The 13,972-nt window shown below is 49.4% G+C and overlaps 1 protein-coding gene across 3 annotated transcripts in view; it reads right to left on the reverse strand.

The window, feature by feature from the left end:
* Nucleotides 1-218: 218 nt before the first annotated feature.
* USP35 (ubiquitin specific peptidase 35) overlaps nt 219-13,972 on the reverse strand; it is a 56,310-nt gene continuing 42,556 nt past the window's right edge. For all 3 annotated transcript variants that reach the window (XM_043580122.1, XM_043580123.1, XM_043580124.1), the window contains 4 exons: nt 5,407-5,500; nt 4,374-4,480; nt 2,599-3,853; nt 219-1,320 (listed from right to left, as the gene is read on the reverse strand). In XM_043580122.1, the coding sequence (XP_043436057.1) occupies nt 1,153-1,320; nt 2,599-3,853; nt 4,374-4,480; nt 5,407-5,500 (1,624 nt within the window). In that variant the 3' untranslated portion in view covers nt 219-1,152. The remainder of the gene's footprint in view (nt 1,321-2,598; nt 3,854-4,373; nt 4,481-5,406; nt 5,501-13,972) is intronic.

Consider the following 13,972-nt stretch of genomic DNA (forward strand, 5'->3'; position numbering starts at 1 on the left):
TCAGGATACTGAACGTGTTCTCCCTTCTGCCCGCACCCGAGTATGCCCCCCACCACCGGTCCCACCCCGCTCTGCCCTCTGGGCAGAGTCCTCACCTTTGACTTAAAAGCGTGCGTTCACCTCCCATGGCATGTCACTACTGCCCAGACACAGCAAGAACCTAAGGGCATGGCAGACATCACAGCCACTGAGGCAGGAAGAATGACATCTTTGAAGGCTTCAGAGAACCTATTTTTATTCCTGTTTGAGACCCTGAGTCTCTCCTCTCCATTTAGAAGGGTACAGCAGTGTCAGGGCACAATGAGGTCAATATCTGCTCCTCTACCAAACCACCCCCACCAGCCCCCAGGCCACACTCTAAAGCCAACTGATGAGGAGCTGAGCCAGCCAGCTTTCCTCAGGACGGACAATGGCTTCGCGAGCAACACAAACACATTTGCAGTAAAATAAGGATTCTCTATCTTCACCAGAAAGGGGATGCAAAAGGTGGCATCTCAGGCACTGAGGCAGGCTAGGGGGGAGGGGGACTGGGGAGTAAGGGTCTCCCGCTGTGGCGAGGGGACTGTGCTCCCCTCTACGCACCACTGTTTGGTGTGGAGGGAGACCGTCTCTGATCCTGTGCCAGGCTGCTTCCCACCTCCACTCCTCTCAAAAAAGTACAACGGGTGCAGGCAACCACACACAGTGCCTCTGAAACCCCCCTCAGAGAAACAAGAAGGTGGCCACCGCTGTGACACACAGGTCCCCACATGCTGCTCTGCTTTTTGTAGTAGAGAGCAATAGGATTGTCTGAAAGGAGCTAGAAGGGAAATGCTACTTGATGCCAAAACACTAGAGCTGTGGAGTTCAGCCCTGCTGGGGAGACAGGGGGACAAGGCCCAGACAGTGTCCATCGAAGCTGCTTCAAGTTGACCAGGACACTTGGGTGTAAAATCTTAAAGGGGCTGATCCCAGTGTCAGGGGTTTGGGGCTCACCTCCATATCCGAGTCTCTGCAGACCCTTCAGGCTGAGGACCGGTGTCCCAGAAGCTTCCTCTCCACCTCTCCCGCCTCCTCAGACCCCACCTGGCAGAGCGCCTCTGTCCCCACCCAGTTCCCAGAGGGAAGGGGTCAAGGCCTCCCCTGAGGTTTCAGGCTGGGGAAGAGTCCACATTAGAAGACCAGTCTGTGGAAGTCCCCGCCATTGCCACCTGCAGGATTGCAGCCTCCCGGAGAGCCTTCGTCCTCATCCTTGTCTTCATCGAAGCCCCTCCCCCAGTGCGGAGATGCTGGGAGTGCAGAGATGTAGGCCGCCCTGCTCCGTGCCTCCTTCTCCTGCTCCTGGAAACACAGATGGGGCGGGGGAGGCTTAACATTCAGGCTCTGAAGCCAGAGTCTTCCCCTCACTCCCTGCCCTACTGCTGTCCAGCACAGCATCTCTGAGTGTCTCCCGCGGCCCCTGGGGCCACAGCTTCTGCCCAAGCAGTGTTCCAGCTCAGTGGGAGGATGGGTTGGAGAGGATCCATCCTTCTACCCTGTATCTCAGCTTCAAAACCCTTCCTCCTTCTCCCAGTAAAATCTCTCAGCCCCTCGGTTTTATAAAAGAAACGCATTCATACAAGACTATGAATAACCAACAAGGGCCTGACATGGCACCAGGGAGGAGGGTCCAGGGACTTAAAGATCAGGTCACAGCACACAGGGACCTCTCCACAGGTTTCCTGATGCAACTGTCCAGCTCACTGCCTCTCAAGGCATTAAGAACAAACTCACCGGTGAGACACGTCTTCCTCAGGCTGAACTGAGGCCAGCCTCACGGAGACTCCTTACCGCTGGCCCTGCCTCTGACAGCCTAGCAGAAATGTACAATCAGGCCTGCTATCCCCACTCAAAACACCGACTACCTGGCACTTAATGTCCACGGTTCCTGGTGCAACTACTCTGTTCCAGCTGCTAAGTATTCTGATACTACCCCTGACTCCAAAGAGGGGAGTAGATGGCACATGAGAAGAGGTTTGGGGCAGGGTGGCCCCCGGGTACCCCTGGAAGCCTCAACTCTTCATTCACAAAACCCCGTGTTGCTCCTTCAGGTACACGACAAACGTTAACAAACAACGGAAAGTCCGTTCCTCTGAAGTTACGGATTGTGTCTGTCTAGTCCACCAACATATTCCCAGCACAAAGTAGCTGATGAAAGGACAGCAGAAAAAGGAGATGAGACACCTGGGTGGCTCAGGTCATGATCTCACAGTAAGCTGGAGCCCCCTGTGGAACCTGCTTGGAATTCTCTCCACCCTTCCCCTCATGCAAGCTTTCTCTCTCCCAAAATAAACATGAAAAAAAGAGATGGGGGCGTCTGTGTGGCTCAATTGGTTGAGCTTCTGACTCTCGATGTGGGTTCAGGTCATGATCTCAATGTGAGGTGCAGCCTGCTTGGGATTCTCTCTCTGGCCTTCCCCCCCCCCCCCCCCCCCCCCGCCTCACTGCCCAACGTGTGCTTTCTCTCAAACATTAAAAAGAAAAGGAGGACACAGGGGAGCAATAACGCATCCAAGCTGCTGGTTGTGGGGGAAGCCCTCCACCCAGGAGCTCAGCCCCAGCCCAGGAGGGCCTGCTCACCTGCAGGTAAAGGATGTTGTCTTTGGAAATGGCCTCCATCAAGTCTTTGTGGAGGGTGGGCTCTGCCCGACCTCTGGGAGAGCTCGGCTCGGTCTCAGGCCCCTCCCCAGGCCGCTGCCGGTAAAAGAGCACGTAGGCCGTGTCCTTGGGGAAGAAGGAGGTGACATTACTGACAGACTCGAAGGAAGAGAAGGACACCCGAGTGTCGTTGAACAGGTACCACTGGTTCTCGGGCTCGGGCCTGTCCGCAGCGCCCAAAGAGGGGGCCGGGCGGGCGGCGCCCTCGCGGGCATAGCAGTAGTAGTGGCCGCTCTCCGAGGACACTCCCGAGTGCACGACGACACTGCAGAGGTCGTAGGCCTGGCCGCGGCCCCCGGCCAGAGGCAGGCGGAGCAGCAAGGGGATGGAGACGTCGTCCAGGATCTTGCGGCGGCGCATGGAGCGCAAGTCAAAGGAGAAGCGCAGCAGGGTCAGGATGAGGTAGCGCGGCCCCTGGCTCAGCTCCACTGCCTTCTCGGCGTCCTGCAGCGAGGCACAAGGCTCGCAGTAGTAGCGGTTCTCCGCCGTCAGCCGCTCGGGGGACAGGAAGTAGTTGACCAGGTCCAGGACGGACCGGGAGCCCTCCCCGGCGGCGCCCCTCTGGCTCCCTGGCCCCGTGCCGTCCTCTTCCTTCTCCTTTGCGGTCTCTGCCTCCTTCTCCTTCTCAGCCTTCTCTTCCTCCTCTGCCACCGCCTCCTTCTCTTTCTCTTCCTCCTGCTCCTGCTCTCGGGGCCTCTCCTCCTCCCGAGCTTCCTCCTCCACTTCCTCCTCCCTCTCCACCTTCTCTTCCCCACTGATCTGCCCCCCAGGTCCCTGGGAGCCCAGACCTTCAATGTCCAGGACGGCAGTGGGGGCGTCCCCCGTGACGCAATGTTTCCTCTGCCTCCGAGAACCCACCCTGCTTGGAACCTGGGCTTGGGATGGTGACGGGGGGTCCCCGACCCCAACGTCCTCTGCAGGGAGCATCACTGAGCCCAGGCGGCGGCGGCGACAGCGGTCGGTAGGGGGGAAAGCGAGAGAGAGGTCCGTGAAGGCCTCTTCCCTGGAGGAGACGTTGAGGCAGTGGAGGCAGCGTATCCGAGTAACAATCTTGCCTCCGAACATCTTCTCCACAGAGGTGGGACTTGGACTGGGGGGCTCCTCCGGTGGGGAGGGCGAGCTGGACTGCTTGAGCTTTTGGCAGATCCTGGTCCCCGTCTTCTCCTCCTCGTGTAGCCTGGAGCAGAGAGCGCAGGGCCTTCACACACAGGCACAGATCCTTGCCCCGTGCTCGGGCCTGATTTGTGCCATCTACCTTATCTGCAGGCCACACGTTTAGATATGTGCATGCGTCCGCACAAGGACTACACACAAGTGTGCAAAATGTCATCCATGCACATGCACACTCACAAGCCAAGCACATGTGCCACATACCCCCCCCCCCCATAGAGACACACAAACCTGCCACACGAAGACAGGCCGTACCTGCGTGCACGTGCCCCCAGAGCTATGCTGAACATGCGCCCCTGCACTCGGGCAAGCACAGCACATGCGTGTGCACATACTAACCCCTCCCCGGTCATACACGCAGACCCTGCCCACCCCTCACACGCCTCCACACACATTACGCTTTCCACAAGTGCAGCGTGGCACCCGTTTCCAGGAGGAGGCAACAGGGCCGGAGACACAGGCTATCCCACAGGCACCCTTCTCCAGCCCTGAGGCCCCCATGCAGAGCCAGGTCTGGCCGCCCTCACCGATCCAACAGGTACTTCAGGTACTCAGAGCAGTCCTGCTGGGTGCCAGGGCTGAACCAGGGTGTCCAGGATGCAGACAGGAAATTCTCTGGAGAAATGGCAGGCCTCTAGGACCAATGCAGATGAAAGACAGGGTCAGGAGCAGGAGGCCACTCACTAACCAGCTCGGCCAAGTGCTAGGCCTGAGGGTCCACCTGGGGATTCTCTGTCCCAAACATCTGGCCTCCTCTCTGAAGTCTTCCCCCCTTCCTAGTTGTACCTGACCTGACCCATCCCATCCCACCAAGGCCATGCAGCCCATGAGCATGGCATTAGGTTCATGGAGAAGAACAATCCTCTAAGAACTCACTCTTTCCCGACACATCTCCAGACCCTTGTTCAATGCCATTCCTTCTGCCTAAAATACCTTTCCTCCATCGAAAACTTAAAGAGTTCAAGTCCCAGATGTGCTGACGCCTGTTCTGTGCCATCTTCCCAGTGATGCCCTCCACCATCACAATTGTTTGCTCCCCTCCCTCCCTTGCAAGCATACGACACACTGCACCTCCCTCTGTTTGAGCACGACCGTTGTTAGCTGCAGGTCTGCCTCCCCCAGCAGACTGGGAGCTCCGTGAAGGCAGGAGCTGTGGCTGACTCACCTCCGTGGCCCCCACAGGGACTCACATAATGCTTGGCTAAGGGATTTAGGTTCCATGAGGGCGGGGACCGTGAACAAAACAGTAACACCCCTCAGGGTGACTGGCAGTGCAAGTGTTCCAAAATGACAGATGAGCAAAGCAGCATCTAATGTGAGGGAGTGAATCACTGAGGGGAGACAGGTGGGCAGAACACAGAAGGGGCTCAAAGAGACACTCCCTCTCCTGTCCCACAAGGCACTAAATCGGCCATGAACCCGTGCCAGCCCCAACCTGGGGCTGAACAGCTTACATCAGGAAGCAGGGACTTAGAGCCAGATGCAGACAACTCCTGGGGAAGGGAAGGGTGTCAGACCAGAGCCTCCTCTCCACCACACCCCAACTCCCCCTGCACTCACCTGGCTGTGCTCCAGGAAGGCAAAGAGCCACTGCAGCTTGGTCATCAAGGGCTGTGAGTTGTTCTCTGTCAATCTGAGCACACAGTGTCTGAAGCTTCAAAATAAAGCAGAAGCATCCAGGTAAGCCAAGGGCATCCAAGGAGCCCCTACTCACCCACAGCACAAACAGGGCAGCCAGTTAAAGGCAAAACAGCCATTTCAATCTCAAGTCTGCGTCGGGGGCCAGGGAAGAAGAGCAGATGAATAACCCAGCTTAGACCATGAGGTGACCCCTGCAGCTCCTTCCAGTTCAGACAGCTCATGACTCCAAGTTCAAAGATTCAAAGGTGCTAAGATCCTATGGTCTTGGAGTTCTAAGGCTGGAAGTCTCGGGCACGCACCAGAGTCTGTGCCAGTATGGATCATCACCAGCCACCACAGCCATTCACGCCCGTCTCCTCCTTCCCTCAGAAATGGTGTTCAGACCTACCCAGAGCAGCAGGCCTTGCTCCAACCTTGACCCTCCAAGTCCTCTCTTACAGCCCCTTCTTAGGGCCCCTGCACCATGGTCCTAGGACCACACTGAGCGATTCCCCTGCCTTCGAGTGAGGGCAGGGGTCAATGTGAGGAGTCTGCTAAATAAAGGGGACACAGTGGGGCCAGACTGACTCCCAGCAACAAAGTATGATCCTGGAGGAGACAAGATCATACCGCTGACACCCGCATTACTTGGAACAAGCCAATTCTCAGGCCTCACCTCAGCTGCTGTTCTCACAAGCAGCTCTAGGCAAACAGGTCAGGCATCTTTCCAACCTGAGCCCACTGCATATAACAGTGTTATCAAAGTGTGGTCCACCTACCTGTCTGCCACAAAGTTTAAGTTCAGAAGCTGAGTGAGCACTTAGGAACATGTACGCACAGACTTTAATTTCAGAAGCTGAATGAGCACTTAGCAACATGTATAGTGATCTGACCTATGAGCATATAAGCCCATGGTCTTTCTCCCAGTAAGTCATCTGACCATATTCTACAGAGATTTAACAGTCTGAGCAGACTCTAAGCTGGAAAAAAATAATCCTTCACCAGGTCTCAGAAGTATACGTGTTAGGAAGTGCTAAAGATTAGCTCCAACCTCCCCCTAGTGTATCTGAAGCTCAGAGAGGAGAAACCAATTTGAGGTCATACCATAAGGTGAAGCAAAGCTTACCTGCTCTATTACTTTTTAAAAAGATATCTAAATGTGGTGATGAAAGAGGAGTCAAATGGATCAACAGAATATAAGAGAACCCAGAAATAGACCCCCACAAATATAGTCAACTGACCTTTGACAAAGGAGCAAAGGCAAAAAAAAAAAAAAAGGAGCAAAGAGTCTTGTCAACAAATGGTGCTGGAACAATTAGACATCTACATTAAAACTAGAGAGAGAGAGACAGAGAGAGAGAGAGAGACAGAGACAGAGAGAGACAGAGACAGAGAGAGAGAGAGAGAGATAGTATCTATCTATGAGGCGCCTGGGCAGCTCAGTCAGTTAAAATGTCCAACTCCTGATCTCAGCTCAGGTCATGATCTCACAAACCGTGAGATCAAGCCCCAAGTCGGGCTCTACACTGACACCACAGAGCCTACTTGGGATTCTTCCTCTGCCCCTCCCCTGCCCGTGCACTTGAGCTCTCTCCCTGTCTCTCTCAAAATAAACAAACTTATATATACAAACACCTAAACATGTACCTGACATCACAAAAATTCACTCAAAATGGATCACAGACCTAAATATAAAATGCAAAACCATAAAATTCTGTGAAGATAACAAAGGAAAAAACTACATGACCTTGGGTATGGTGCCACCTTTTTAGATGCAACACCAAAAACAGAATCTAAAAATACAATTGACAAACTGGATTTCCTTTTAAAATCTTCTGTTAAAGACACTATCAAGAGAATTAAAAGATAAGCCAGAGACTAGGAGAAAATATGTGCAAAAGACCTATCTGATAAGGCATATTCTCCAAAATGTACCAATAATTCTTAAAACTCAACAGAAGAAAACCAATGACCGATTAAAAACTGGGCCAAATACAGGGGAAGTGAGGGTCCAACACAGTGGTGTAGTAAGGTCCTGAATTCCACAGACACACTCCATCTACAGCTACCTATGAACTGTTTCCCTCTGAAAAAGATCTGAAGTCTAGAGGAACTGCTTCTCCACAACAAAGGAGAGAAGGGCCACACTGAGATGCTAGGAGATGCAGAAACACTGTCTTGCAAACCCCCCCACACACACCCTCGGGGGCAGAGACACAAAACTGGGAGGGACGTCACTAGACAGGTGCTTCTCCCAGGGAACAGGGGAGTCGATGCCTCCCATCTGGCAGCCCAGTGCCTGGGATCTGCACTGGAGAGACGAGCCCCCAGAACATCTGACTGGGAAAACCAAGGGTCCCAACATGCTACAATAAACAGAGATTCCCCTCTTAGAGGGCTTGCCCTGAGATTGAGTGAAAAAACAACAGTTTGCAAAGCGTCTAAACTATATGTTAGACAAATTCATTTGCTGATCTGGGGACAACAGCTGGAGGAGCAGGGGACAGCTGAGATGCTCCCTGGAGACGGAGGCACTGGTGGACACCACCGCCTCACTCCGCAGAGACTGCTGGCACAGGCGGGCAAACTCGGTCCTGGCACCCACCCACCACCTTCCTGGACAGGAGAGCAAGCAGGATCATGACACCTGCTGAGGCCAGAGAGCACAGGTGATGGCAGCGTTCCCCTGCTCCCCAGCTGGGGCAAGCAAACACAAATTGTCACAGAGTTCTCCCACTCCCTGGCTAAAATCTGCTACTGCAGGCAGATGCAACAGTCCTCCCCCAACCCCACCACCAAAGCTGGCATGCGCGCAGAGACAGGGCACTCTCCCACCATACTACTGAAGTCCAAAGGCATACACAGTCATGACATTTTTCTGTTGTCTTTCTGAAGCCCCCCCCCCCCCGCCACCCCCTGACCCTGACATGTCTGGCTGCCTTGCTAAAGTGAGTAGGTATGCACAATCCACACAGGAGACAGATACCACTTGATCGACCGGTGCTGGTGGCCTGACAGGGCTAGTGTTAGTGAGTTCCACAGAAAGGTAACAAACAGAAAGACAGTTCTTGGCAGGCTACCACCCCCAGGGCGCTGTACAGACAACAGACTGAAACACAACCCAATTCTTCCTGTGAAAAAGGCCAAATACTTAGCCCAGAGCATCAGCCTAAGGGAAAGGCTTCGGGTTTTCCACACATCTGGAGGCTAAGAAGGACTTCCAGGGAATAGAAGGAGATGCCATCCTCACGCACAGCCTTCATCTCGCTACCTAGACACAACTCCCAGAAAGGAGCTTCTACGCTTGTCTGGAGCCGAAATTTTTAAAACTGCTGTCCAGGAGACACCTCCAGATCTCCTGGTCTGGAGGCCAGCAGGGACTACTATTATAGCAACATAGGGCTGAATATATTTGTATACTTAAAAGCCAATGCCCAAGAGTCTGGCTTCCCATCACCTGAAACCAGGTGGTAAATGAGATCCCTCCCCTTAGATCACTGACTGGTCTTGGCACACCCTCATATAGGGTCATATTAATAGGTACATATCAAGAATAAACCAGGTGGTTTAGAAAAATCACAAAAGTTCTTGATAAAAACTCTCAAGAAAGTAGGGATAGAAGGATCATAACTCAAGATGAAAAAAGCCATATATGAAAGACCCACCACTAATATCCTCAATGGGGAAAAACTGAGAGCTTTCTCCCTAAGGTCAGGAGTATGACAGGGATGTCCACTCTTAACGCTGTTGTTTAACGTAGTGTTGGAAGTCCTAGTCTCAGCAATCAGACAACATAAAAGAATAAAAGGCATCTAAATCAGCAAGGAAGAAGTCAAACTTTTACTCTTCACAGATGACATGATACTCTATATGGAAAACCCAAAAGATTCCACCAAAAAACTGCTAGAACTGATCCATGAATTCAGCAAAGTCACAGGATATAAAATCAACACACAAATCAGTTGCATTTCTATACACCAATAATGAAACAACAGAAAGAGAAATCAAGGAATTGATCCCATTTACAAATGCACCAAAAACCATAAAATACCTAGGAATAAATCTAACCACAGAGGTGAAAAATCTATACACTGAACACTAGAGAAAGCTCATGAAGTAAACTGAAAAAGGCACAAAAAAATGGAAAAATAACCCATGCTCAAGGATTGGAAAAATATTGCTAAAATGTCGATACTACCCAAAGCCATCTACATATTCAATGCAACCCCTATCAAAATAACACCAGCATTCTTCACAAAGCTAGAACAAACAATCCTAAAATTTGTATGGAACCAGAAAAGACCCTGAATAGCCAAAACAATCTTGAAAAAGAAAACCAAAGCAGGAGGCATCACAATCCCAACTTCAAGCTGTCTTACAAAGTTGTAATCATGAAGACAGTATGGCACTGGCACAAGAACAGACACTCAGATCAACGGAACAGAATAGAGAACCCAGAAATGGACCCACAAACATATGGCCAACTAATCTTTGACAAAGCAGGAGAGAATATCCAATGGAATAAAGACAGTCTCTTCAGCAAGTGGTGCTGGGAAAACTGGACAGCGACATGCAGAAGAATGAACCTGGACCACTTTCTTACACCATACACAGAAATAAACTCAAAATGGGGGCACCTGGGTGGCTCAGTCGGTTAAATGTCCGACTTCAACTCGGGTCATGATCTCACGGTTTGTAGGTTCAAGCCCCATGTCAGGCTCTGTGCTGAAAGCTCAGAGCCTGGAGACTGCTCCAGATTCTGCCTCCCTCTCTCTTTGCCCCTCACACTTTATCTCTGTCTCTCAAAAATGAATAAAAATGTTAAAAAATAAACTTAAACCTAAATGTAATATAGGAAGCCATCAAACTCCTAGAGGAAAAAGCAGGCAAAAACCTCTTTGACCTCAGCCACACCAACTTCTTACCCAACATGTCTCCAGAGGCAAGGGAAATAAATAAAAGCAAAAATGAACCATTGGGACCTCATCAAGATAAAAAGCTTCTGCAAAGCAAAGGAAACAATCAGCAAAACTAAAAGGCAACTGACAGAGTAGGAGAAGGTATCTGCAAATGACGTATCTGATAAAGGGTTTGTATCCAAAATCTATGAAGAATTTACCAAACTCAACATCCAAAAAACATAATCCAATGAAGACATGGGCAAAAGACCAGAATAGACACTTTTCCAAAGAAGACATCCAGATAGATGGCTAAATGACACATGAAAAAATGGTCAACATCACTCAGTATGAGGGAAATACAAATCAAAACCACAATGAGATACCACCTCACACCTGTTATAATGGCTAACATCAACAACTCAGGCAACAGCAGATGTTGGCAAGGATGCGGAGAAAGAGGATCTCTTTTGCATTGTTGGTGGGACTGCAAGCTGGTGCAGCCACTCTGGAAAACAGTATGGAGGTTCCTCAAAAAATTAAGAACAGAACTACCCTACAAGCCAGCAATTGCACTACTAGGTATTTATCCAAGGGATACAGGGGTGTTGTCTTGATGAGGCACATGCACCCCAATGTTTATAGCAGCACTATTGACAATAGCCAAAGTATGGAAAGAGCTCAAATGTCCATCGACAGATGAACAGATAAAGAAAATGTGGTGTGTGTATACACACACACACACATATACATATATACATAATGGAGTATTACTCGGCAATCAAAAAGAATAAAATCTTGTCATTTGCAACAACATGGATGGAACTAGAGGGTATTATGCTAAGCGAAATAAGTCAACCAGAGAAAGACAAATATCGTATGACTCCACTCATGAAGAATTTAAGATACAAAATAGATGAACATAAGGGAAGGAAAGTAAAAATAATATAAAAACAGGGAGGGGAACAAAACATAAGAGGCTCTTAAATACAGAGAACTGAGGGTTGCTGGAGGGGCTATGGGTGGGGGAATGGGCTAAATGGGCAAGCGGCATTAAGGAAGACACTTGTTGGGATGAGCACTGGGAGTTAGACACAGGGATGAATCACTGGAATCTACTCCTGAAATAGGAGTATTGCTATATGCTAACTATATGGGTGTAAATTAAAAGATTAAAAAAAAATTTTTTTTTTAAATTACGAAAGTTCAAGAGATGACCAAGAACTAGGGCAAAGGTGAACAAAAATCACCAGAGGCAGCTATTTTACCTAATACATAGAAATAAACACACACACAGAATCAAGCGAAATGAGGAAACAGAACTGTGCTCCAAACAAAAGAGTGAGACAAGCCTCAGAAAAAGACCTTAAGGATATGGAGATAAGTAATCTACCTGATAAAGAATTCAAATTAATGGGCATAAAGATGCTCACCAATCTTGGGGAGGAGTGGATGAACAGTGAGAACCTCAACAGAAAACCAGAAAACATAAGGAAGTACCACACAGAAGTCACACAGCTGAAGAATACAACTCCAAAGAAAAATACATTAAGGCAGCTCAGCAGCAGAATGGATGAAAGAAGAAATCAGCACGGGGTGGAGCCAAGATGGCAGAACAGCATGGAAGTTTTTCGTGTGTCTCGCGTCCATGAAATGCAGCCAGATCAACATTAAACCATCCTGAACACCTAGATAACTGATCTGAGGATTAACACAACAATCTGCACAACCTGAACCACAGAACTCAGTAGGTACGTGGCGCGGAGAGGTGAACTGGGGGAGAGAGAAGCCGCGGGGGCAGGGAGCTGTTTTTGTGTGCGGAGAGAAGACAGAGATGGGGGTAGGGGGGAGAGTTTGGGAAAAGCACCCCCAACCCCGCCAAAAGCAGCTGGAGAAAAAGTGGAAAAGTAGAAACAGCCGCAGGGACTGAACTAAAAAGGGAGAAAGGAGAGGGCTTAAATTCCATTAGGACTCTGTAAACAGGGGGAGCCTAGAGTCTGAAACTCCACAGCTCAATACCTGGCAGTGCTCTGATTGGAAAGGCAAATCCCCAGCAGCACAGTGGGGTCTGGGAGGTTCTCAGACCACACGGGGAGAAGTGGTTCCACCGCTGGAAGGGCTTTTGGTAGAGGCTCTGCAGCCAGCAGGTCCCAGCAGCCCCCAGAGAACAACCACATTCGCTGGTGCTGGAGGAAGGTCATGGAGGGTGAAGCCTGGTGCCAGACATGTGTTGTGATTTTCCATGATCTCTGAAACACTGCTGCTACACGACAGCGTGAACTTTTTCTGGGGCAGGCTGGTGCCTAGCTGCACTCTCTGGGCATCAGCAGCAGCATGGTCCCAAGAACCATGCTTGGCTGGCACCTGGCCATTGCTCTGAGACCCTCCCCCAGAGGATCTGAGCAAGTCAAAGCCGCAGTTCCTCAGAAGTGAGGGGTTGGGAAACAGCCATGTTTGAGATAAAACTCAGGAGGGAGGTGCCACCTGGCAACCTGACAGCTTGGTCATAGACAGTGTAAAGGCAGGGAGGGGATGGAAGCTGGAGACAAAGGATGGGTGCGCGATTGCTAGTCAGGGAGAGCATAGAGTTCCAATACCAGAGACCCAATACCAGAGACTGAGTAGCTGGATGATGTCATTTTCACCCCTTGTGCATGCGCATACACACCTACAAGCCAGAACAATCCACCCCAGTAAGCTAAGTAGCACCATCTAGTGGAGAACAGAGCTGTTACACTAAGCCCCGCCCAACTGGGCCAACCTCACTCTTCAGGAACACCACAAACCTCTCCACCTGCTTAGTTTACGGGCTATAAAGTGCTTCATGGTTTGACTTCTAGGGGAAACCAATGTAATTTCAAACGTATTTCAGTCTATTCATTGGTCCAGCTATTCAATTTTTCTTTTTCGTTTTTTTTTTTCCTTGAATACAGAAAGAGAAAAAATTTTTCTCTTTAATAAAAATTAAAAATATTTTTTCTACTTTTTCTTTTTCATATATTTTCCAAATCCTATTTTATTACATCATTTCATTTTATTCTATTTCATTGTATTCATTTTCTCAAATTTTCAAACTCTTCCTTTTTGTCTCTATCAAGCTCCTTTCAATAACCAGATCAAAACACATCTAGAATCTAACATCATTTATTTGATTTTGTGTGTGTGTTGTTTTTGATTTTTTAATTATATATTTATTTTTTTACCTTATCAATTCCTTTTCTCCCTTCAAAATGACAAAACGAAGGAATTCACCCCAAAAAAAGAGCAGGAAGAAACGACAGCCAGGGACTTAATCAACACAGATACAAGATGTCTGAACCAGAATTTAGAATCACGGTAATAAAAATACTAGCTGGGATCGAAAATAGATTAAAATCCCTCTCTGCAGAGATAAAAGAAGTAAAAACTAGTCAGGATGACTATGAAATAAAATAGGCTATAACTAAGCTGCAATCTCAGATGGATGCCACAGTGGCAAGGATGGATGAGGCAGAACAGTGAATCAGTGATAAAGAGGACAAATTTATAGAAAGAAGAAAGCAGCAAACGGGAAGATAAAGCAATGGAACTCAGAACAGCAAAAAGGAAACAGAATTTTAGAAAAATGA

The sequence above is a fragment of the Prionailurus bengalensis genome, chromosome D1 (genome assembly GCF_016509475.1).
Source record: "Prionailurus bengalensis isolate Pbe53 chromosome D1, Fcat_Pben_1.1_paternal_pri, whole genome shotgun sequence".
NCBI classification, from domain to species: Eukaryota; Metazoa; Chordata; class Mammalia; order Carnivora; family Felidae; genus Prionailurus; species Prionailurus bengalensis.